The 25,542-nt window shown below is 39.1% G+C and overlaps 1 protein-coding gene and 1 pseudogene across 5 annotated transcripts; one reads left to right on the forward strand and one right to left on the reverse strand.

The window, feature by feature from the left end:
* Positions 1-1,392: 1,392 nt before the first annotated feature.
* Positions 1,393-23,558, reverse strand: ZNF235 (zinc finger protein 235). 4 transcript variants are annotated; one of them, XM_015124215.3, is made up of 5 exons: positions 23,504-23,558; positions 21,902-21,964; positions 18,465-18,591; positions 17,687-17,770; positions 1,393-4,238 (listed from the first exon to the last, which is right to left on the reverse strand). In XM_015124215.3, exons 2-5 carry the CDS (start codon positions 21,914-21,916, stop codon positions 2,260-2,262), a joined length of 2,205 nt encoding a protein of 734 aa, XP_014979701.2. In that variant the 5' UTR covers positions 21,917-21,964; positions 23,504-23,558; the 3' UTR covers positions 1,393-2,259. The 4 variants fall into 4 exon arrangements, with proteins under 4 accessions (XP_014979701.2, XP_001102816.3, XP_077839348.1 ...); XM_001102816.5 differs by having other exon boundaries at positions 17,675-17,770; XM_077983222.1 differs by having other exon boundaries at positions 23,222-23,558.
* LOC144337578 (NADH dehydrogenase [ubiquinone] 1 alpha subcomplex subunit 3 pseudogene) lies at positions 12,105-14,657 on the forward strand (annotated as a pseudogene). The gene has a single exon (XR_013410794.1). The product of XR_013410794.1 is annotated as an NADH dehydrogenase [ubiquinone] 1 alpha subcomplex subunit 3 pseudogene (transcript).
* Positions 23,559-25,542: the final 1,984 nt, after the last annotated feature.

Consider the following 25,542-nt stretch of genomic DNA (forward strand, 5'->3'; position numbering starts at 1 on the left):
CTTATATGTTAAAACTCTTCATCTCTCCCTTTCCCACCAGGTACTTCATGCACAGTGCTCCCTTGTATAATTGTGCTTACTTAGAATTCCAGGGACTAATTTTAAAGCAAAACAGACACAGAGACTAAACAAATCAGCCGCGCAATCCTCCCACTTAGGGGCAGTTATGAACAGTTCATCCACCACCCCTGGGCCAATATCAAGATGATGCAAACTGGACTCCAGATGGGCAGATTACTCAAGAAAACCATCAGAAGACGACATGCAAGACCTGCACCTGACTGCACCGCTCCCACTTATTTCCCACACCAAGTTTCCCTCTTAAACTCCCTCACTCAGCCCAAAACGTTGGAATGGTCTTTTAAGGCATGAGCCTGGCCATTTCCCAATTGCTAACATTTGATTAGTAAAACTGCTTTCCTTTCACTACATTTTGCTTTTCATGTTTTCAGCCTCTGAGTAGCAAACAGCTGGACTTAAGCCGGTTACACATCCATAACACAGGATTACATGCCATATAATGAGATAAAGCAAACAAGATTTAGCTGTAAGGGATTATCAATTTTATCAAAGTGAATCACTTTTACTTTGATAAAATTGAAGTCACCATAATTTTTTGAACAGTTAAAATATCATCCCAACCTTCCATGTCACAGTAAACAACTGTTAGCATATTAATATCCTTCTATTATTTCTATGCATATAATCACATCATTAGGTGGACAGACTTCTATTAATTGGATCCATCCCAGGAAGGAGCTAACCTAGTTTTCTTATGAATAATGTTTTCTCTAGTCATTATAGACCTCTGATCATCTTAATGGCTGTATATTATAAGGATTTATCAAGACTTACTCAAATATTTTACTGACATTTTCCTTTTTGAATTCAGGATAAAGATCCTTGTGTACAATCTTTCTCGCTTTTGTCACAATCTCCTAAGTGAAATTTCTAGTGCTAGGACTGCCAGGTCAAAGAGTATTTATTGTCCACTAATACCAAGAGGTGTTAAGCATAGAATGCTGTGTAAACAGTAATCCATCTAAATCATTACATTGAATACAATTTCAAGGTTGGGCACAGAGGTTCACATCTATAATCTCAACACTTTGGGAAGCCAAGGTGGGAGGAATGCTTGAGGTCAGGAGTTTGAGAACAACCTGGGCAACATTGCAAGGCTCTATTCAACAGAATAAATAAACAATAAGATAAAATTCCAATAAAGACCCAACAGGTTTCTTGCCCTGCCACTTCCTTTTAAGGGGATAAATGTGACAAATTAATGTGCTTGAAATCTGCCAAAGCTCCTTCTAAAGTGGTCTAGATGCAGGAAAGACTATACATAGAAAAGCAAGTAGACCTGAACCTGAATGAAAATAATGAAACCAATGATTAACAATTCAAGTTTACTAAGAAACTTTTTGTCATCAGTAACTACTTTTAACACTTTCAGAGTTACAGTAAAGCTTAGTGTCCAAAAATTCTAATCATGTAAATTGCAGGGTCACATTAGATAAAAACAGTATTGTTCAGTCTACAAACTAATGATGCTAAAAATCATACTGTACACAACTGATACACTGTACAAAGAACTAAGGCTGAAGGATGGGAGCCAGTCGTGTCTTTTTTCCAAATCTGTATTAGTATGGATGGCAGTATTACACACTTTTCAGTACTTACTGAAACTAACGTTATTAAGGCTACTTGCAGGATTCCTCTTGAATATAAATTAATATAAATTTACGGTACAAAACAGACTAGAATTTTCAAGTATTTGTCCTAATTAGAGGTATTTTCTTCACTTTCTTCAGTAATTGCTGGGCCCTATTATGAGCTAAGCACAATTCTACATGGTAGAGATACAGTGGTGAAAAACACCTCCTTACATAGAGGTTACATTTTAGTTGACATCAATTTTTTCTGTCAATCATATTTTTGTTAAAGGCAGGCCTCTCTCCTGCGCAGACTCTGACAAGACTTTTCTGCTGTGTTACATCTTGAGAACTGGGACACTTGGTAACTCTAAAACACTGATCATATTTACAGAACAAAGTTTTCTCTCATCTGTGAAATATGACGTTTGTAAAGAATTCATGTCCTGACCAAGTCTAAAACACAGCATTTGAGAGACTTCTTTCCCGTCAAGATTCTTTGAAGCTTCTAGTTTTACAAGAACTTTTCACAATCATCAGCATGGACTTCCCAACGGCGACAAAGATGTGAGCTCTAACTGAAGGCTGAACCACACCTCTCTCATTTCTACAGATTCCCTCCAGTGTGGACTCTCTGATGGTAGACGAGATGTGACCTCTGACTGAAGCCCTTACAACAGACATCACATATGTAAGGCCTCTCTCCAGTGTGGACTCTCTGGTGTGTGTGAAAATGTGAGGCCTGACTGAAGCCCTTCCCACACTGCTGACATGTATAGGGTTTCTCTCCCGTGTGGACCCTCTGATGAGCACTGAGACCAGCACTCCAACTGAATTCTTTCCCACATTCCTCACATTTAAATGGTTTCTCTCCAGTGTGAATTATCTGATGGACTTGAAGATTTGACCTCTGGCTGAAGGCCTTACCACAAGTGTCACATTTATATGGTTTCTCTCCGGTGTGGACTCTCTGATGGGCTTGAAGGTGTGAGGCCTGACTGAATCGCTTCTGACATGCATCACACTTGAATGGTTTTTCCCCAGTGTGGACGCTCTGATGGGCTTGGAGATTTGAGGCCTGACTGAAACCCTTACCACACTCTTCACATTTGTAGGGTTTCTCTCCCGTGTGGACTCTCTGATGATTGTGAAGATTCAAGCTCCAATTGAAGCGCTTCCCACACACTTCACATTTGTATGGTTTTTCTCCAGTGTGGACTCTCTGATGTGCTTGAAAATATGAACTCTGACTGAAACCTTTACCACACACGTTGCATTGAAATGGTTTCTCTCCTGTATGGACCCTCTGATGGCTCTGGAAACTTGAGGCTGAACTAAAACCCTTACCACACTCTTCACATTTATATGGTTTTTCTCCTGTGTGGACTCGCTGATGACTATGAAGATTAAAGCTCAAACTAAAGCACTTACCACACTCATCACATTTGTATGGTTTCTCTTCAGTGTGGACTCTCTGATGGGTATGAAGATTTGAGCTACAACTAAAGCGTTTACCACAATCCCCACATTTATAGGGTTTCTCTCCGGTGTGAATTCTTTCATGGGCCTGAAGATGTGATCTCTGAGTGAAGCCCTTCCCACACACCTCACATTTATAAGGTTTCTCTCCAGTGTGAACTCTGCAATGAATGTTAAGATCTGTGCTACGACTGAAGCCCTTCCCGCAACTGTCACATCTATAGGGCTTCTCTCCTGTGTGAATAGGCAAATGAGCATAAAGATGTGAGCTCTGATTAAAGCTCTTACCACACTCGTGGCATGTATAGGGTTTCTCCCCTGTGTGGACTCTCTGATGAGTTTGCAGATTTGAGCTCTGACTGAAACCTTTACCACATTCATGACACCAGTAGCGTTTTTTTCCAGTACGAACACTTTGTTGAACAGGAATACGTGAGCTATGACTGGTGTCCTTCTCGTGCGTACTATACGCTGGAGACTTCTTTCTCAAGTGTACCTGCTTATGAAATTCGAGACTGGAGCTATCATTGAAGGCTTCTTCACATTCATTACCCTGGTAGGTTTTCTGTCCTGTGTGAACACTACACTGGGTAAGAGGTGATACCTTTAGAGTATCTTTACCACAGTCACTATTGCTATGAGCTTTATCTCTTTTGTGCAGTATCTTATCATCACGGTGGTGTGAAATGCAACTGAAAATGTCAACATATGGAGCAAATATACATAATTGGTTTTTCATCTGAGTCTGCTTACAACTTCTCTGATAATTCTGTGTCTCATTCAGATATATTTTACTCCAAGAATTCGGAACTTTCCCAGTTGGAAATTCTTGATTTTCAATGATCCTGGAATGATCCCCTACGTGATTCACTAGAAGGCTGTCATCCACAGAAGCTTGAACAGATTCTCCTGCTCCCACCTGACAGGGGGAATCATGGTGCTTGGGGAACTCAGAGCTCTTTCCTTCAATATTTATCATGGAGTCTTGACTTCTGGCTAATTTACTCACAACATGTCTCTTGATTTGCCAGCATGAAAGCTCTCCCAGTGAAAAGCACCTTAATCCTGCTTTGTGAAGAGTCGCCATCTCGTTTTGATTCCTGTCTCCTGAAAGGATAGAGAGAATAAGGAATAAAGGACCAGAGACTGACATTAGCAAAGTAGAGAAATTAAGAAGATCTAAGCTCTAATTTTCCCCATGGAAATGTTAAAAAAACAACTAGACTGGCTGAAATAAATTTATAGGAGCTCCGAAAAGCAGCTGCAACCAAGAGAACACTAAATTTTTTTAAAAGCCATATTTAAGAGAGAAAATTTGAGATCAGCCCAGGGTGAGTGCTTAAGGTATATCTTGGGTCTTTTCTGAGTATGTGTCTTGCTGTCTGTGTGTATTCTCCAGTATACACAACTCCAAAATGAATGCTTTGTCCAGATGTTTCCAAATTTTACACATAGTTCCTTCGGTATCGGGCTTTAGTTCGTGATGGAAATTTTCAGCTTATCTTTACCATCATGGATTTTCTTGGATTTTATGGCCTGTGGAAACACAGAACTACAGATCTAAGAATAGGACAGGGGGTAGAAACCAGCCAGCTGCAGAGCAACAAAATGATATCTCAGTAAGTACTTGGAAAGGAAAAATTGACTTCCTTGCCTATAAGAATGGTAAATTAAAAGTCACCTCTTCTTTGGCTACAGGAACTGAATCATAAGTAGCAACTACATAAATCAGGCAAAATACATGCCTCAATTATAGGCTCTCATTATACAACCTGCACAGTTAGAAATGTGCTCAAAATAACTGATAGACAAATCCATATTTATAGCTGGAGATTTCAATACCGCTTTCCAACAGCTAACAAAGCAAGTAGGAAGATGCATGGTGGCACTCATGTAACCCAGTCCATGCTGTGAAATGGACAGCTGCCCTGGCCCCTTGGGGGTCAGAAGTCACCATGCCAAGGACTGTGTGAAGGGCACTAAGTTCCACTGGGACCCAAGCTCCAGTTCTTGAGAAGCCAAGAGAAGGGAGCACCAGACTTCCTTCAAACAGTGGTGCTGGTAGCCTCCAAGTCTCTTCCTCCAGGCCGCCTGTGGATATGCCATCCAGAAACCAGTCCAGCCCAGCCAAGATGATGACCTGTGCCCTTGTACGCTGCTCAAAGACTACCAGAACTTTCCCAGAATTGAGAAGGTTGATGACGCTGTGAAGACACTTGTCTTTGGAGATGGCTAACCAGAAGCCAAAAATTAAGCCGAATAGTTCATTAAAAAGGACATGGCAAGCCCTGAGGACACCAGTTCCCCAGAGACTAGAATTATTGACTTGAACATCAAGGTCCACGGTTTTTTTTTTTTTCTTTTGAAATGGAGTTTTGCTCTGCCCCTCAGGCTGGAGTGCAGTGGCACGATTTCGGCTGACTACAACCCCTGCCTCCTGGGTTCAAGCGATCCTCCCACCTCAGCCTCCCAAAGTGCTGGGATTACAGGCATGAGCCACTGCGCCTGGCCAAGATCTGCAGTTACGAAAAACACATGCCGATACATTGAAAGGACAAAGCCCACAAATGCTATCTGCTGATGAACATCAACCAGAGGAAAAAGATGCTCAAAAACCTCCATAAGACCTATTATGACAACTCTGGGAAGACACGTAGGGAACTGGGGACTGAAGACACCTTTCCCCTCTGAATTATTAAACAGCCCACTGACCGTGGCTTTTGACTAAGAAGGCTCTGTGAATCCAGGTTTTCCAGAATGCACAAAAGCTGAAGAAACAAAAAAGGTCTTAGCTGCAGCAGCGGCAGCAGCAGCAGCCAGAAAACAAAACAAAAGAGAAACAATCAATTATGTTAAAAATAAAGCAAACACAACTGAAAACAAGTAGGTAATAAGTAAAGATATAGGCTTGAAGCAATATTACCAACCAAGTTGACTACTTGGCCTTTACAGGACACTCTATCCAATAAGAGCAGAAAATGTTATTTTCAGGTGTACCTGGAACATACTCCAAGATAGACCATATTCTAGGCCATAAAACAAGTTCTAACAGAAGCAAAAGGAGTCAAGTCATACAAAGGGTATTCTAACCACAACTGATTTAAATCAGAAATTAAGAATAGAAATATCTCTGCAAAATCTTCAAATATTCAGAGAATAAACAACATACTTCTAAATAAACTGTGGATCAAAAATAATTCAAAACTTTAGAAACTGAGTGAAAATAAAAAACCAACATATAAAAATTTCTACTTAAAGCAAAATTTATAAAGCAGAACTGTGTCAAAGAAACTAAAAACACAAGAACAAATTAAATGCAAAGTAAGCATAAACAGAAAATAAGAATTAAATAGCTAGTTCTTTGAAAAGAACAATAAAATTAATAAACTCTAGCATGCATGATAAAAACAGAAAGAAGATACAAATTACAAATATCAGTAATGAAAGGTGACATAATTATAGATCCTGTATACATTATTAAAAAGATAAGGGACTTATGAACTTTATGGCAATAAATGCAACAATGCAGATGAAATGGACAAATTTCTTTAAACACACAAAATAAGTTTACTTGAGAACATACAGATAATCTGAATAGCCCTTATCTACCAAAGAAATAGAATTCATAGTTACAAACGTTTCCACAAACAAAACTTGAGGCTTACAGAGCTGCATCCATGAATTTCGCTAAACATTTAAGGAAGAAACAATACCAATGCTAGACAAACTCTTCCAGAAAAATGAAAAGCTGTAAATACTTCTCAACACATTTTAGGAAGCCAGCATTATTCTAACACCAAAATAAGACAAACACATTCCAAGAAAAGACAACTACAGACTAATATTCCTAATGAACATATTTATAAAATTCTTAACAGAATGTTATCAAATCAGATCTAACAATGTATAAAAAGGATAAATCACGACAAAGTAGTGATTTCTCAAGTGATTATCTCAAGATAATCACTACTGATTTAACATTCTAAAATTAGACCTAAATGCTTCCCTCAGAAAATCAGAAACAACGCAAGTATATCCACTCTCGCCACCTTTATTCAACATTACTGAAAGTTCTAGTTAGTGTAGTAAAACAAGAAAAAAACGACATAAAAGAAATACAGATCATAAGGGAAAAAAATAAGCCAGATAAATAATTTGAAATACTAATTTTAAGGAAGCTCAATGAGATACAAAAGAAATTTGAAAAGCAATACAAAAAAATCAACTCAGGATATCAATGAGAAATTTACCAAAGAGAAAGAGATAGATATCTTTTTTAAAAAGCCAAACGAATAAAAACTTCTGGAAATGAAAAAATCATTGAAGAAATTACAAAATACAGTTGAAAGCATTTACAATAGACTAAACAAGCAGAAGAAAGAATCTCAGTACTTGAAGACAGGTCTTTTGAATTAATTTAGTCAGACAAAAGTAAAGAAAAAAGAATAAAGAAGAAAAAACAAAGCTTTAAGAAGTATGAAACTACATAAAGCAACCAAACCTACGAATCATAGGTATTCCTGAGGGAGAAGAAAAAGTAAAAAGTTTGGAAACCTAGTTAAGGAAATAATTGAGGAAAACTTCCTAATCTAGCAAGAGCTTTAGACATCCAGATAAAAGAGATCTAATGAACTCCAGGAAAATACATTGCAAGATGGAACTCACCACAGCATACAGTCATCAGACTAAGGTTTACATAAAGGATAAAATCCTAAAATCGGCAAGAGAAAAGGGTCTAGTCACCTATAAAGGAAGCTCCATCAGATGATTCAACTTGTAGAAACCTTACAAGCCAGAAGAGATTGGGATTCTATTTTCAAGTTACTTCAAAAAACAAAAAAATTGTGTATCCTACTAGAATAAGCTCTATAAATGAAGGAAAAATAAGCCTTCCCCAAATAAACACTGAGGGAGTTTGTCACCACTAGACCAGCTCTACAGGGAATGCTCAAGTGAGTTCTAACCATGAAAACAAAAGGTTGATACTTGCCATCATAAAAGACACAAAAGTATAAAACTCGCAGGCCTTATAAAATAATTACACAAAGAAAGAAGATAAAGAAATCAAATGGCAACATAACTCATCTTACTGATAAAGACACAGACTGAAGGTAAAGAGGTAGAAAAAGATATTCCATGCAAATGGAAACCAGAAACGAGCAGGAGTAGCTATTTTTAGATCAGATAAAAAAAAGACTTTAAATCAACAGCAGTAAAAAAAAGACAAAGAAGGTCATTACGTAATGATAAGGGATCAATAAACAAGTAAGATATAACAATCCTAAATATATACACACCCAACATCAGGGCACCCAAATTCATAAAACAAGTATTATTAGACCTAAAAAAATACACAGCAATACAATAACAGTGGGGGACCTCAACACCCCACAGACACCACTAAATAGACGACTGAGACAGAAAATCAACAAAGAAACACTGGACTTAAATTTTAGGTCAAATGGAGCTAACAGATATTTACAGAACATTCTACCCAACAGCAGAATATACACTTTTCTGATTAGTGCATGGATTAGGTCACAAAACAAGTCTCACTACATTTTTAAAAACCAAAATCATACCAAGTATCTTCTCATACCTCAGAATAAAACTAGAAATTAATTCCAAGAAGAACTCTAGAAACTATACAAATACATGAAAATTAAACATGATCCTAAACAATCTTTGGGTTAATGACAAAATTAAGACAAATTTTTTAATTTCTTGAAATGAATGAAAATGAAAATACAATATACCAAAGCAAAAGCAGTGCTAAGAGGGAGGTTTATAGCGTTAAATGTCTACATTTAAAAAAAAAAAAAAAGATAAAAAATTAACAACCTTATGTCTCACCTCCAGGAACTAGAAAAACAAGAACAATCCAAACCTAAAGCTAGCAGAAGAAAGATAACAAAGACCACAGCAGAATGAAATAAAATAGAGAACCAAGGAACCATACAAAGGATCAATGAAATGAAAAGCTTGTTTTTATCTTTGAAAAGATAAAACTGATAAACTGACAGTAAGACTAGCCAAAAAAAGAGAAGATCCAAATAAACATAATCAGAAATGAATAAGGAGACATTACAACTAATACTACAGAAATACAAAACATGATCAGAGACTATTACGAACAATACACTTGAAAACTAGAAATTCTAGAGAAAATGAACTAATTCCTGGAAACATACAACCTCCCAAGATTGAACCAGGAAGAAACAGAAATCCTGAACAGACCAGTAATGAGCAGTGAGATTGAATCAGCAATGCAAAACCTCCCAAGAACAAAAAAGCCCAGGACTAGACAAATGTACAGTGGAATTCCACAAAAGGAACAAAGAACTGGTATCAATTCTACTAAAACTCTTCCAAAAAATCTAAGAGGAGAGAATCCTCCCTAACTCATTCTACAAAGCCAGTATCGCTCTGACACCAAAGTCAGACAAAGACACAACAAAAAAAGAAAACTACGGAGTAATATCCCTGATGAACGTAGATGCAAAAATCCTCCAAAAATAAACACAACCCCCACCAAAACACCCCAAACCAAATATAATAGCACATCAAAAAGATAAGTCACCACGATCAAGCGGGTTTTATTCCAAAGATGCAAGAATGGTTCAACATACACAAACCAATAAATGTGATTAAGTCTATAAACAGAATTAAAAACAAAAATCACATGATCATCTCAACAGATATGGAAAACCATTTGACAAAATTCAGCGTCCTCTCATGATAAAAACCTTCGACCAACTAGGCACAGAAGAAACATACTTCAAAATAATAAAAGTCATATATGACAACCCATAGGTAACATGCTGAATGGGGAAAAGCTAAAAGCATTCCCCCTAAGAACTGGAATAAAACAAGAATTGCCCACTTTCACCACTCCTATTCCACATAGCACTGGAAGTCCTAGGAAAAGTAATCAGGCAAGAGAAAGGCAGAAAACTATCTAAATTGGAAAAAAGAGTAAGTCATTTAGTATCTATTTTCTGACAATCTGATCGTATACCTACAAATCCCTAAAGACTCCTCCAAGAGAATCCTAGATTTGATAAATGACTTCAGTAAAGTTTCAGGATTAAAAAAATCAATATACAAAAGTCAGTAGCATTTCTATACAACAATAATGATCAGGTTAAAAACCAAATCAAGAACATAATCCAATTTATAATATCTACAAAAAAAATTAAAATACCTAGGAATGTATTTAACCAAGGAGGGGAAAGTGCTAACCAAGGAAAATTATGAAACAATAATGAAAGAAGTTGCAGATGACATTAAGAAAATGGAAAAATATCCCATGCTCATGGATCAGCAGAATCGATATTGTTAAAATGACCATACTGCCCAAAGCAATCTACAAATTCAGTGCAATGGCTATCTAAATGCTAATGTCATTTTTCACAGAATGAGAAAAAACAATTCTAAAATTCATATGGAAACATAAAAGAGCCTAAATAGACAAAGCAATCCTAAGCAAATAACAAAGCTGGAGGCATTACATTATTTGACTTCAAATTACACTACACAGCTATAGTAACCAAAACAGCATAATGCTCATATAAAAATAGATACATGATGCTGATACAAAAATAGATACATAGATCAATGGAACAGAAAAGAGAACCCAGAAATAAGTCACATACCTACAGCCAACTGATCTTTGACAAAGTTGACAAAAACATACACTGGGGAAAGCACATCCTATTGAATAAATGGTGCTATTTAATCCATCTTGAGTTCATTATCTGAGATCTCCTGAGATCCATGACAGATTTTAGTAATAGCCATTCTGACAGGTATAAGATGATATCTCACTATTGTTTTAATTTGCATTTCTAGAAATCACTGGTGATTTCAACCACAGGAGGCAACCTGAAAAAGCTCCAAGTGGTCAAAGCAGAAACAACTTGGTAACAAAATAAACAATGCAATACTGGATTATAACACAAAGTATACAATAAATACATACGAGCCCATACTGATTACAGAATGGATATTAAGTGACAATAAGGAGTTACTGTTGTAGACAGACACTGATAAATCTATGGGTGATAAGACAGTCTCCAGAAAAAAATAAGACATTCTCCAGAAAAAAACAGAAGGGAATAGATAAAACAGGAACAGTGGAAAGTTGATAACTGCTAAGACAGTATGGATATACAGTTTGTGGCATTATTTACTTTTCTATGTTTTTTAAGTTTTCAAAATAAAAAGTTTAAAGTCATAGAAAGGAAAACAAATAGGTCATCCAAATTATGTGTATGTTGGGAGAAGGGTGGAGAAGCAGAAATTATCCATTTAAACTATCAAGTCAATTTTCATTAACAGAAAAAGATGTAAAATGAATGTTAAAACTGAACTGAATGGTGGCATTACAAATGGTATCCTACTAAGTCATTTTTATCACATATCTCCCTCAGTTTGGTGGATTATATGATATCTTAACAAAGGACATAAGCAATTTTAGAATTAATCAAAGTTCTATGTTTTATACATTTTTGAAGTATATGGAAATACATACATGTAGACTATGATTATACAGAACACTCCACCCAGTAACAGCAGAATACACATTTTTCTGAAGTACATGCAGAACATTCTCTAGGATACTCCATATGTTAAACTACAAAAAAGCTTTAATAAATATAAAAAGATTAAAATCACACAAAGTATCTCTGCTGATCAAAATGAAATGAAACTAGCAATGAACAGCAGAACAAAACCTGAAAATTCCATAAATATGTGAAAATTAATACACAACCAACCAATAGATCAAAGAAGAAATCACAGGGGAAATTAGAAAATATCTTGGGATAAATGAAAACAAATCCACTGCAAAAACAGTGCTAAGGGGGAAATTTATAGCTATAAATGCTTACAAAGAAAAGGAAGAAAGGTCTCAAATCAACATCATAACCTTACACCTTAAGGAACTGAAAAAAATAACAAGCCATTGCCATTGCCGAGACCAAGATGGCTGCAAGACTTGCTGCCTTCTTCAAGAATGCCTGGGCCAAAGAGTCGGTGCTGGTTGTGTCCTTCACCATTGCAGGCCATGCTATAATTCTGCCCCCACTCAGCCCCTACACCAAGTATGCCATCATGATCAACCAGGCCACACCCTACAATTACCCAATGCCTGTCTGAGATGATGGCAGTGTGCCTTACGTGTCCAGCCAACCCCAGGACTCCTAGGGCTCAAGCCTGGAGTGGCTGAAGAAACTGTGAGCACCTCCACTGACAGGGAGGAGGACCCTCCCCAGTGGCTTCCAGTAAAAATGTGAAAACCAAAAAACAAAACCAAATTAAACCCAATGTTGACAAAAGAAAGGAATCTAATCTTTTTTTTTTTTTTTTTTTTTTTGAGACAGAGTTCCGCTTTTGTTGCCCAGGCTGGAGTGCAATGGTGTGATCTCAGCTCACCGCAACTTCTGCCTCCCGGGTTCAAACGATTCTCCTGCCTCAGCCTCCCGAGTAGCTGGGATTACAGGCATGTGCCACCATGCCCAGCTAATTTTATATTTTTAGTAGAGGCAGTGTTTCTCCATGTTGGTCAGGCTGGTCTCAAACTCCCAACCTCAGGTGATCTGCCTACCTTGGCCTCCCAAAGTGCTAGGATTACAGGCATGAGCCACTGTGCCCGGCCAGGAATCAAATCTTATGAAGATAAGAGCAAAAATAAATAAAATTGAGAATAAAGGATAGAGAAAATAAAATAAGAGTTGGCTCCTTGAAAATATCAATAAAATTGACATTTAGCTACATTGACTAAGAAAAAATAGACTCAAATAACTAAAATCAGAAGTGAAAGTTGGTATATTACTACTGACTTTATAGAAACAAAAGGATAAGAGAGTATCATGAACAATTGTACGCCAACAAATTAGATAACCTAGATGAAATGAACAAATTCTCAGAAACCCACAACCTAACACTGAATCAGGAAGAAACAATATATGAATAGACCTATACCTACAAAGGATATTGAATCAGTGATCAAAAACTTCCTAGCAAAGTCCTGGACTTTCACTAGTGATTTCTATTAGACATCTGAAGAATTATTAGCACCAATCCATTTTGCTCTTCCAAAAAACTGAAGAGGGGGGAATACTTCCTAGTTCATTCTATGAGACCAGGATTCCCCCAATACCAAATACAAAGATACTATAAGAAAAGGAAACTACAGACCAATGTCCCTTATGAACACTGATATAAATATCCTCAACAAAATCCTAGTAAAGAGAGTTCAGCAGCATATTAAAAGAATTACACCATGACCAAATGAGATTTAGTTCTGGAATGCAAGGATGGTGTAACATATGAAAACCAATCAATGTAATATACCACACCAACAGAATGAAGAAGAAAACACATGATCATCTCAATTGATGTAGAAAAAGCATTTTACAAAATTAAAAATCCTTTCATGACAAAAATATTTAAACCAGGAATAGAAAAAATCTAACTCAACATAATAAAGGCCATACATTAAAAACCCACAGCAAACACCATATTCAATGGTGAAAAATGGAAAGCTTTTCTTCTAGTACCAGAACAAGGCAAGGATGCCCACTTTTACCATTTCTATTCAACACAGTAGTACTGAAAGTTCTAGTCAGAGATATTATGCAAGAAAAATAAAGAAAAGGCATCTAAATTGGAAAGGAAAATGTAAAATTATCTTTGTTCACAAAAGATGTATGTAGAAACCCTAAAGATTACAGAAAAAACCTGTTACCAATTAAATATTGTTACCAAAATCACCCAAAGCAATCTATAGATTTAATGCAATCCCTATTAAAATCCCAATTTCTTCTTTGCAGAAATACAAAAACTCATCCTAAAACTCACATGTAATTGCAGGAGACCACAAATAGCCAAAACAATTTTGAAAAGAAGAAAAAATACGGAGGAATCTTTTTTCCTTTCTGATTTCAAAACTTATTATAAAGCTACATTAACCAAAACTGTCATAAAGACATATAGGCCAAAGGAACAGACTAGAGAACTCAGAAATAAACTCTTGCATGTAGGGCCAAATCATTTCTGATAATGCTGCCAAGACCATTCAATGAGGAAAGGACAGTCTTTTCAACAAATGGGGCTGGGAAAACTGGATATCCACATGCAAAAGAATGAAGGTCAACCCTTACCTTACACAAAGATCAACTCAAAATGCATCAAAGCCCTAAATGTAAGAGCGAAAACTGGCTGGGTGTGGTGGCTCACACCTGTAATCCTAGCACTTTGGGAGGCCGAGGTGGGTGGATCATGAGGTCAGGAGTTCAAGACCAGCCTAGTGAAGATGGTGAAACCCCATCTCTACTAAAAGTAAAAAAACAATTAGGCAGGCGTGGTGGCAGGTGCCTGTAATCTGAGCTACTCGGGAGGCTGAGGCAGGAGAATGGCTTGAACCCAGGAGGAGGAGGTTGCAGTGAGCTGAGATCGTGCCACTGCACTCCAGCCTGGGCGACAGAGTAAGACTCCGTCTCAAAAAAAAAAAGAGAAAAAAAATGAAAACCACACAACTTCTAGAAGAAACCATATGGCGAAAGCTTCACAATGCTGGATTTTATAGTCTCTTGGATGTGACAACAAAAGCACAGGCAATAAAAGAAAAAAACAGACAAACTAGACTTCATGAAAACTAAAAACTTTTTTTTTTTTTTTTTTTGAGATGGAGTCTCACTCTGTAGCCCAGGCTGGAGTGCAGGGGCATGATCTTGGCTCACTGCAACCTCCACCTCCTGGGTTCAAGCAATTCTCCTACCTCAACCTCCCAAGTAGCTGGGATTACAGGTGCCCGCCACCATGCCTGGCTAATTTTCTTTATTTTTAGTAGAGACAGGGTTTCACCATCTCAGGCTGGTCTCCAACTCCTGACCTCGTGATCCACCCACCTCGGCCTCCCTAAGTGCTAGGATTACAGGTGTGAGCCACCGCGCCCAACATAAACTTTTTTTTTTTTTTTTTTTTTTTTGAGACGGAGTCTCACTCTGCCGCCCAGGCTGGAGTGCAGTGGCCAGATCTCAGCTCACTGCAAGCTCCGCCTCCCGGGTTCACGCCATTCTCCTGCCTCAGCCTCCCGAGTAGTTGGGACTACAGGCGCCCGCCACCGCGCCCGGCTAGTTTTTTGTATTTTTTTAGTAGAGACGGGGTTTCACCGTGTTAGCCAGGATGGTCTCGATCTCCTGACCTCGTGATCCGCCCGTCTCGGCCTCCCAAAGTGCTGGGATTACAGGCTTGAGCCACCGCGCCCGGCCACAACATAAACTTTTTATATCAAAAGACACTGTATCCACAGGGTAAAAAGGGCAACAAACAGAAAGGAGGAAAAGATTTTCAACTCATACATCTGATAAGGAACTAACATCCAGAATATATAGAGAACTTCCAAAACTCAGCAACAAAAAAACCTGATTCAAAAATGGACAATGGACTTGAACACATATTTCTCCAAAGAGGATATATTAATACAAATGGCCAATAAGCATATGACAAGGTGCTCAACATCACTAATCACTGGGGAAATGCAAATCAAAACCACAATGAGACACCACTTCAAACCCATTCAGACGGATATTATTTAAAAAAAAAAAACAGAAAATAACAAGTGTTGGTGAGGATGTGGAGAAATTAGAAACCTTGTGCACTGCTAGTGGAAATGTAAAATGGTGTTGCTGTTGTGGAAAACAGTGTTCCAGGGTCAACTGTACTATAATGAAATATTATTCAGCCATAAAAAAGAGGAAAATTCTGACACATGCTACAACATAGATGAACCTCAAAGATATTAGGCTAAGGGAAATAAGCCAGACACAAGAGGGCAAATATATAATTCCACTTGAGTACGTGGAATGGTCAAATTCAGAGTCATAAAGCAGAACAATGGTTAATTGGTGCTGGAGAGAGAGGTGGAATGTGGAGTCATTGTTTAATGGGTACAGAGTTTCGTTATGAACAACGAAAAACTTTTGGAGATGGATCGTGGTAATGGCTACACAACAATGTAAATGTACTTAATGTCACTATATACTCAAAAATGGTTAAAATGTTAAAAGTTTTATGTTATATATATTTTACCACAATTAAAAAATAAATATATGTGAATAAGCCTTGGTGGTACAGTGCTTACACACAAATTCAGGCAAATTAAGGACATGGAGAGTGAAGGGAAGATGGAATTTTTTTTTTTTGAGACAGAGTCTCGCTCTATTGCCCAGGCTGGAGTGCAGCAGCGTGATCTTGGCTCACTGCAAGCTCTGCCTCCTGGGTTCATGCCATTCTCCTGCCTCAGCCTCCTGAGTAGCTGGGACTACAGGCACCTGCCACCACACCCAGCTAATTTTTTTTTGTAGTTTTAGTAGAGATGAGGTTTCACCGTGTTAGCCAGGATAATCTCAATCTCCTGACCTCGTGATCTGCCCACCTTGGCCTCCCAAAGTGCTGGGATTACAGGCATGAGCCACTGCACCCAGCCAGAAGATGATATTTTAAGAAAGCCTCTCATGAAATGACTTCTGAGCAGAGGTATGAATGAAATGAGGAAGAGGGGCTGGGGGCAGTGGCTCACGTCTATAATCCCAGCATTTTGGAGAGGCTGAAGTGGGCAGATTGCTTGAGTCCAGGAGTTCAGGAGCAGCCTGGACAACATGGGGAAACCCTGTCTGTACAAAAAATACAAAAATTAGCCGGGTGTGGTGGTGCGCACCTGTAGTTCCAGCTATTCAGAAGGTTGAGGTGGGAGGATTGCTTGAGCACAGGAGCTGGAGATTGCAGTGAGTGGAGACTGTGTCACTGCACTCCAGCCTGGGCAACAGAGTGCGACCCTATCTCAATCAATCAATCAATCAATCAATCAGAAAGAGGACAGAGGTTTAAGAAAAAACAGCATTCCAGCCAGCGAACAGAAAGTAAAAGGCTGTGATGCAGATGTCATATTTGAGGAACAAGTGAGGATGGCAGAGACAAAGGGAGGGGAAAAAACAGAATAATAAAGCTAGGTGAGTAGGCAAACATTATACAGTCTTACAAGCTCCTTAAATACACTGGATTTCAGTCAGTGAAATGGGAAGCCAGTGGAGGGTCTGAAGCAGAGGAGTGACATGATGTGACAGATGTTTTTATTCTTTTTTTTTTTTCTGAGACAGAGTCTTGCTCTGTCACCAAGGTTGCAGTGCAGTAGCAGATCTCGGCTCACTGCAACCCATACCTCCCAGGTTCAAGCAATCCCCCCATCTCAGCCTCCTGAGTAGCTGGGAATACAGGCACATCCATCACATCTAGCTAATTTTTTTATATTTTGTAGAGACAGGGTTTTGCTATGTTACCCAGGCTGGTCTTGAACTCCTGACCTCAAGTGATCCACCTGCCACAGCCTCTCAAAGTGCTGGGATTAGAGGCTTGAGCCATTGCGCCCAGCCATGACAGATGTTTTTTAAAAAAATCTCTCAGCTGGGTGGAGAAGAAATTATCCTGAATAAAGGAAAAATAACAGCTGTTAACTATGATTCCAGCTGCACAGTTCTCACCTGAATGCTTACCTCTTTGGGTCTGAAACTCTTTCATCCAAAGCTTTTCTTCCCTCTCTAACTGGGATATCATATCTGGTTTGAAGGACTGATGTCCTATAAAAAGATAGTATTTAAGTGAAAATGTTGAAGTGTTAAAAGCAAAGAGTACTGAAAAATTCTGGTTCCAATCACATGATGTAAATCTCCTCCCTGCCCCTCCATGCAATGTTTAGGAAACATTTTTTTTTTTAATCACAACACATTATAAGAAATACATTTACTATCATTGGAAATACATTACCCTATGTAAACTATTGAAATAAAATATTAAAGGACCTGTTTCTAATCTGTATCTGTTTCCATCACATCCCTTACTGCAAGCAGCAGCAGTTATTGCCACAACGTGCACCATTCTGGCTAAGGGGCTCTGATATTGTTACTCTATTTTATTACAGAAATGCTGATGCAACTTACTAATTTCCTGACCCACCAATGGATCATGACGGACAAGTTTAAAGAAAGCAGGAGGAGCCAAGCTCAACTGTTCTTTTATAGTTCATTTCTAAAAGAAAATCATTTGTCTTGGAACAAAGGCCAGAAACATCTTGTCTCTATGCTCTAAAGAGACAGAAAAACTCTAGTCTCTGAGCAGTCCCAAAGCCTTAACAAGGGGACAGAGGCCAGGGATGCCACTAACATCCCAAAATACACAGGATAGCCTGATACAACACAGAATTATTTGGCCCAAAACATCAATGGCATGGAGGTTGAGAAACCCTGCTGAATTACAGAGGGTGCCTGTCCTTACCCACTGAAACCAGGTTCCTAAAGTTCTCCAGCATCACATCTCGGTACAGCTTCCTCTGGGCAGAGTCCAGCAGCCCCAGCTCCTCCTCAGTGAAGGCCACAGCCACATCCTTGAATGTCACTGCCTCCTAGAACATCAAGCACACATAACCTCAATCTCGTACCCAATGGCCACTGGCACCTAAGCAACTCTTTCTGTAGAGTTACTATTCTTTCCTTTCCACAATCACACCAAAAATGCTAGGGGGAAAAAGGAAAATACCTTGTACATGTAACGTGGTGCCCTTTATATAATTAAATCCCTAGAACTGTCATTGTTAAATCATGGCATACACACATTTTACCATTTGACTGATAGCGCCAAATTTTATAAGAAATTTTGCATTAATTTCTTCCCAACAGTGTTTGATGGTACCTATCTTCTCTCATTGGATAGTACCACTATTTTGTCAATCCAACAGGCCTTCATGAAGCTCTGGGACAAGTATGCAGTTCATTCTCTGGGTTCTCAGGAACATGCTATATTGGTCAATTGCAGCAGCATTTAGGGTCAAGGTTAACAGTGTAGGCTCTTGAGTTTGACTGCCTTAGTTCACATTCCAATGGTATATCCACTGTTAGTTCTGTGACATTGCTCAAGTCACCTAACTTCTCAATACCTCAATTTCCACATCTGTATAAGAAGACCTCTATCATAGGATCCTTGAAGGGATTAAATGAGTGAATACTATAAGGAACTTAGGACACTGTGTGACATACAGTAAGTACTCAATAAATGTTAGTCATTACTCTTATTATCATCACCATCATCTCTTTCATCCCATTCATGGCTGCATGATAGCTCACAAATATGATCTACAATATATTTAACCATTCTAAATAATGCACATTCGATCATTTTAAATTAAAAAATGACAACGCCACAAAAAACATATTTTTACATAGATCTCGGCCAGCTCATATGGTTATTTCCTTAAATAAGTTCCGGCTGGGCGCAATGGCTCACTTCTGTAATCCCAGCACTTTTTAGAGGTTGAGGTGGGCGGATCACTTGAGGTCAGGAGTTCGAGACCAGCCCAACCAACATGGTGAAACCCTGTCTCTACTAAAAATACAAAAATTAGTTGGGCATAGTGGCGCAAACCTGTAATCCCAGCTACTCGGGGGGCTGAGGCAGGAGAATCGCTTGAACCTGGCAGGTGGAGGTTGCAGTGAGTCAAGTTCATGTCACTGCACTCCAGCCTGAATGAGAGAGCAAGATTCTGTCTCCAAAAAAAAAAAAAGATAAGTTCCAAGAAGTGGTAATTACATTGTAAAAAAAATATATATACCTTTGTTTTGCTGGTCTTTGTTTTGCTGGTATAATGTTAATTTTCTCAACTAACTCTTCCTGTAAGAGATTGTAAGTACTCCCGATTCTCTGTACTCTGGCCAAAACTGGACTTTATATTATTTTTTTAAAATCTTGAACAATTTGGTGAGTGATATAAACAGCTATTTAATTTTTTTAAAGATGATCTGATATTATTTTTCTTCACATATTGCCTTTGCTTAATCCTATTGGGATTTTTCATGTATCAATAACATTACTATTAAGGATATTAAGTCATTTTCTAGAATATATAAATTCCTACCCTTGCACCTGTTTCCTATTTGTCTCATAAAGTCTGTATATGGCATTTTTCTGTATGGAAATTAACATTTTTTATCTGAAGACACTGCTCATCCCTACATTTGTTTTGGCTGGAGTTCTGATCATCCATGTACTAAACAACTTGATGACATACCTGGCAAAGAGTCATGCACTGAGAAAGGGAATCTGGTGAAGAGCAATGTTATTTTTGGAGCTCTTCATCCACCAGGACATGCCAGGGACACATACACGTGTAGCGTAGCCTCAGGTCCCTGAATAGTCTCTTCTGTTTTTTCCTTTTTTGAGACAGTCTCACTCTGTCGCCCAGGCTGGAGTGTAGTGGTGTGATCTCGGCTCACTGCAACCTCCGCCTCCCAGGTTCAAGCAATTTTCCTGCCTCATCTACACGAGTAGCTGGGATTACAGGCACGTGCCACCACACCCAGCTAATTTTTGTATTTTAAGTAGAGACAGGGTCTCACCACGTTGACCACGCTGATCTCAAACTCCTGACCTCAAGTGATCCACCCACATCAGCCCCAAAGTGCTGGGATTACAGGTGAGCCACTGTGTCTGGCCTTCACCCAAATGAAATACCTGAAACTTCTGGCTTAGGCACGGAAAGCTTTAACTTCAGCTGGGCATTGAGTGGACTTCACTAAGTCTAAAGGTTCACACCTGTCTATGTTTAAAATACAGGTAAGGCCATCTACATCCTCACAAAGCTGTTCCATGGAGCAAATTTCCTGGCGAATCTCCAAGTGCTATAAAACTTTTAAACTAAGTATGTACATCTTTAAAATATAATAACATGTTAATGAATAAAACAGATACTTAACTATAATACAAGGTTTTACTTAAAGAAAGAAATCTAGCTCTTGTTTGAAACTAAAATTACTTTCTCTGAGTTTGGCATCAGTCAGATGCTACTGCACCAAGCTATACTTTATTCTTTCCATAAAATGAGGTGTCGTGTACGAGAAAATGAGTCTAAAACTTTAAAGATTTAAAAAAATGGTAGAATTCTCAAAATTCCTATTTGGGAAGAGAAGTTATATGGGGAAAAACTGCTATTGTCAATGTCCTTAAAATGGCAAAATTCATAGATTACATAAACATGGAGAATGAGGAAAAATAAAATCAGATAAAAGATGGAAAATGACATGATAAAACGTAGGTGATATAAAATTAAATTTAAAAAACTCAAAATTGTACGTAAAGTACGATTATATATATTTGTGAGTGCAAATGAAAAGGAAGGTGGGAAATTATTGGTAAACATATTTGTAATGTGAGAGTTGTTTTCCACTTAAAAAATGTATCTGTTAGGCCAAGGCAGGAGGATCGCTTGAGCCCAGCAGTTCAAGACCAGCCTGGGCAACACAGGAATATCCCCTCTCTATTAAAAATAATTAGCCGGTTGTGGCGGTACGTGCCTGTGGTCCCAGCTACTCAAGAGGCTAAGGTGGGAGGATCTATTGAGCCCAGGAGGCCCAGAATGCAGTAAGCCACTGCACTCCAGCCTGGGAAACAAGGTGAGACTCTGTCTCTAAATATATATATTTAGAAATTTATATTTACATATATAAATATATTACACAGAAATAGATTTTAAAATATTTAAGATATATATATATATCTGTTAATGTTTATACTATTATTTGGAAATAAAAGGCAAGAGCCCGGCATATAACAATCTTTCAAGCACCTTTCGTTCCCTTTACTCTTCCAAATGGGAAAAATGTGTCCAATCTTTGTGCAATGAGATGTCATTTTAAGAAACCAGAAAGGCAAAATAAACTTACCTGGAACTTGGTCATTTTCCCCCTCTTCCTTCCGGGAAAAGGCGGAGTTCCGGGGGAGTGAACCTGGGGGAGGCAAAGGCATCATGAGATAGGTTAGGGATGCCACTAGTCAACATGGCACTTTATGTGGCACTTTAGAGAAAGGTCTCCCTTTCTCTAGGCAGGCACAGTTACACACAGCTTAGTGAGAACGGGAGCTGGATCCCAGCTACCACTGGGCCCCCTCACCCAGCTGCTTTTGTTCATGAACATTTCATATTAACAGACCTAAATCAAATGCAGCTCCCTGCGTACTCCTTCTGAACCTTAGTCTCCAAGGAAATGAGACAAAGACAGGCAGGGTAATGTAACAGAGCCAAAATGCCTGGCTTCAAATTTTGGCATTTCTACTTATTTTCTACTGATCAGTATAAACAGTATAAGCAGTATAAACCTTAAGCGAATTATTAATCTCTCTGTGCCTTAATTCAGTCACCTGTAAATGGGGAAAATAATGCCTGTATTCTCTATTTCCTGCAGCTTCTGACAAGCAAGTGCTATTATGCTTCATAAAACTGCCCTTTTGAGTATGCTTTCTAGAAAATGAATCTTTCAAGAAACCCAGAACTCAAAGATAATTGCTCTGTCCTGTGAGTTACCATGACCCTCAGAAAAGTCTGTAACTGTGATTGGTTGTCTAACATAATTAGGTCCGTTGGTAATGACAGTTAAACTGCTACGGATTTTTTTTTCCTCCAATAGATGTAATTACTTGCAAATGTTACTCAGCTGGAGGAGCCTCAAGAAAGTCTCTTTTTCCATATGCATGAAAGCAATGACTACTAAAAACCTAAAACTCTCTAAGAAATGCTGTTACACTTAAGTTAACCACACGGGATTACTGGTTACAACCACATAATACTGAACATTTATTAGCGCCTCAGGACACCTCTGGCACTCTGCAAATCTGTAATGACGATCGCTTCTCTGAGATAAAACACAGAGGACATTCCCCAGGCTCCGGCTGGAACTAATCTCCTGTCAAGAGGCTAGAAAAGTACAAGAATCCAGGAACGGCCCCACATCAGGCAAGGATTAGAGAAGGGACAGCGGCTCCGTAGCTGGATCTCCGACCCCATCCCAGGTTCAGAGGAGTTTCCAAACAACAGGCGTCTTTTTGAGTATAACAGAATTAACGGCGGCATCCAACATTTTCCTATGCACTGGTTTTAAGCTTATTTCTATAAAATCTCATTTAATTCTCACAAGAACATCACTGGGAACGCACTAACCCTTTACAGGCACGAGGAAACTGAGACAAGGAGAGATTAAGTAACTTGCCCAATATTTTGCCGCGAGGAGCAGGCAGGACTGGCTCGTAAGTGCGTGAGGCTGGCTAGGGCAGCAGAGAGGGCGGGAGACCCTCAACCTCGAAGCACGACGCGAGCCCGCCCCCAACGCAAGAGGTTCCGCCAAGGGGACGCAAACTCCCGCAGTCTCCCAACCCTGCCCTCGAGCGCTGGCCACAGCTTCTCTTCCCCAAGCCAAGGACCGGTTCATCGCTGGCCCCACGCCCAGGCCAAGAGGGCTCGGAGAAGTCTTGGAGACCCGGAGCTGACTCACCTCCCTGGGAGCTATCTCAGGTCCGACCTCGCCTTCCTGGAGCGGAAGTGCCTGCGAGTGCCCACGGTTCGTGGACTCCACTTCCCAGAATTCCTAAGCGGAAGCGTCTCAGAGTTCTCTCACTCCTGGACTACAGTTCCCAGAATGCTCCAAGGGTCGTGCTTCCCACCAGCTGGGTTTTGTTTTGACTCAAGCCGGTTGGGTTTGAGACACTTCTCTGGCGCTACTACTGTCAGATTCCTTTTAGTTTTATTCATTTTAAAAATTCATGAGAAAATAATTGTAAAATTTTTAAAGTGATGGCATATAAAAGTGAAAAGTTCAGCTTGTATTATGAAAATAAGCTAGAAACCAAAATTTTTAGCAGAAACAAAGGGTAGGCTAAAAATGGGAAGCGTAAAAGTGACTTAGGCTGAGCTCCGATGGACGCCGAACGTTAAGGAATACCAGATCTCAAACTTGTGTCAAATGCCGGCTCCCCGAATATCATCAGCTCAACCTGTTGATAAGACAAACAACGGAATTTGTTGCTGATTGCAGCAATGGAGGACAACACTTCGACGGAGCGTTGGCACCTTCACAGAGCAAAGTGTCAAGGCAAGGTTGGAACTGATTGAGAACTGGATGTTTAAGGCGGGTCTTTCATTGCAAGGGATTTTATTAGTATTGCATAATGATCATGATACTACAGTCCGGGATTGGTGGATATAGCAAGGATTTTTGAAACAAAAAATCTTAAGGTGCAATCTATTGGTACTTTCTTTGGAAGAGATTGAAAATTTGATGGGTCTCTGCGGAAGCATAATGAACAATTAAACAGTTTGCTTGGGCAGGAATCTCCTCGAATAAAGGCCTGCTGATGAAGACAGCTGAACAATCATGTTAGTGCCGAAAGTAAATTGTGATGAAACGGGAAAAGTTCGCTTGTCCCCCTCCCAGGGCATGTAATGGGGGTGTGGCTCGTTTCTTCGTGCCCAGCTGCTCAAACCTCTAGGGGGAGCCTGCACACGGCAGGTTGCAGAGCTCCAACCCAACGACAGTGTCTAGGGGTGAATGTTTACAGCTCCTGAAGCCCCAGTGGGCGTATTTCACAGGGTACTTTTTTAGTTTAGCCATCCATAGGAGGCTTGTGTTAGCTCAATTAGACCCCTGCCTTATCGCAAGCACAAGAGGCGTCTTGTATCCCAGAGTTTCTTGCCTTGGTGTACCAGAAGAATCGTATCACACATGGGCTTGGAGAAAGACTGCAAGGTTTTACTTGCACATAAGTTTACTTATGAATGATCTATGGGGAAAGCTCTTCCCAAATACCTGAGGCTTTTCACCTTTCATGGGGATCGGGCTAATGCATAGCTGTTCATTTGGAAGAGGGTATTACAATTCATGAACTCCAGGGCTTAATCTCCACATTTGCCTAAGTTTGGAAGATCCTGAGATTTTTATTTTCCTTTACATACCCAATCTGCTTTAAAAATTTCCTGATTACCTAAAAGTATCTTATGACTGGTTTGTCAAATCAATATCCAGTCTATTCATTTTATTTATCTACTTAGGTGTATTTATTATTGAACACTACTGCATCATCCCCTTTTTCAGACCCTGGCCTGTTGAAGGAATTAGGTCAGTTGTTATGATGTTACACATTCTGGATTTCTCCAACTTTTTTGGCCTCTGTCCCTAGTTCCTGGGAGATGGCATTTAAACTCTTAAAATATCCTGAATTATAGAAGCTGTTTGTTATTCACGGTGGGCCACTCACACTCTATCTGACAGATTGTCTCTGACAGAAACACATCATGGGCCTCTAGATAAGTTATGCTAGTGAGATTACTTCAGATAGGTGCTGGTTACACCAGACAGATCGATCATGTGATTTGAAGTTTAGGACTCTGAGCCAAATAACATCAGCCTGTGTAGAGGATGGGGGCTAGAGATTGAGTTACACGTCAGTTCTTCAATCAATCACACCTATGTAATAAAGCCCTAATAAAATCTATGAATACAAGCTTGGATAGACTTCTTTGGTTGGCAAGTATTCT

Source organism: Macaca mulatta, chromosome 19 (assembly GCF_049350105.2).
Source record: "Macaca mulatta isolate MMU2019108-1 chromosome 19, T2T-MMU8v2.0, whole genome shotgun sequence".
In the NCBI taxonomy this organism is placed as follows: Eukaryota; Metazoa; Chordata; class Mammalia; order Primates; family Cercopithecidae; genus Macaca; species Macaca mulatta.

Bases quoted from the DNA above. Each gene is read 5' to 3' on its own strand.
- ZNF235 (XM_077983221.1), bottom strand. From the start codon at position 23,440: ATGAACCGGTCCTTGGCTTGGGGAAGAGAAGCTGTGGCCAGCGCTCGA. The intron at 21,965-23,221 runs GCAAGTTACTTA...TGCCTCCCCCAG, and splicing joins TCCTCGCGGCAAAATATTGG to GTTCACTCCCCCGGAACTCC. The intron at 4,239-17,674 runs GTGAGAACTGTG...CTATCCTTTCAG, and splicing joins CCAAAGAGGTAAGCATTCAG to GAGACAGGAATCAAAACGAG.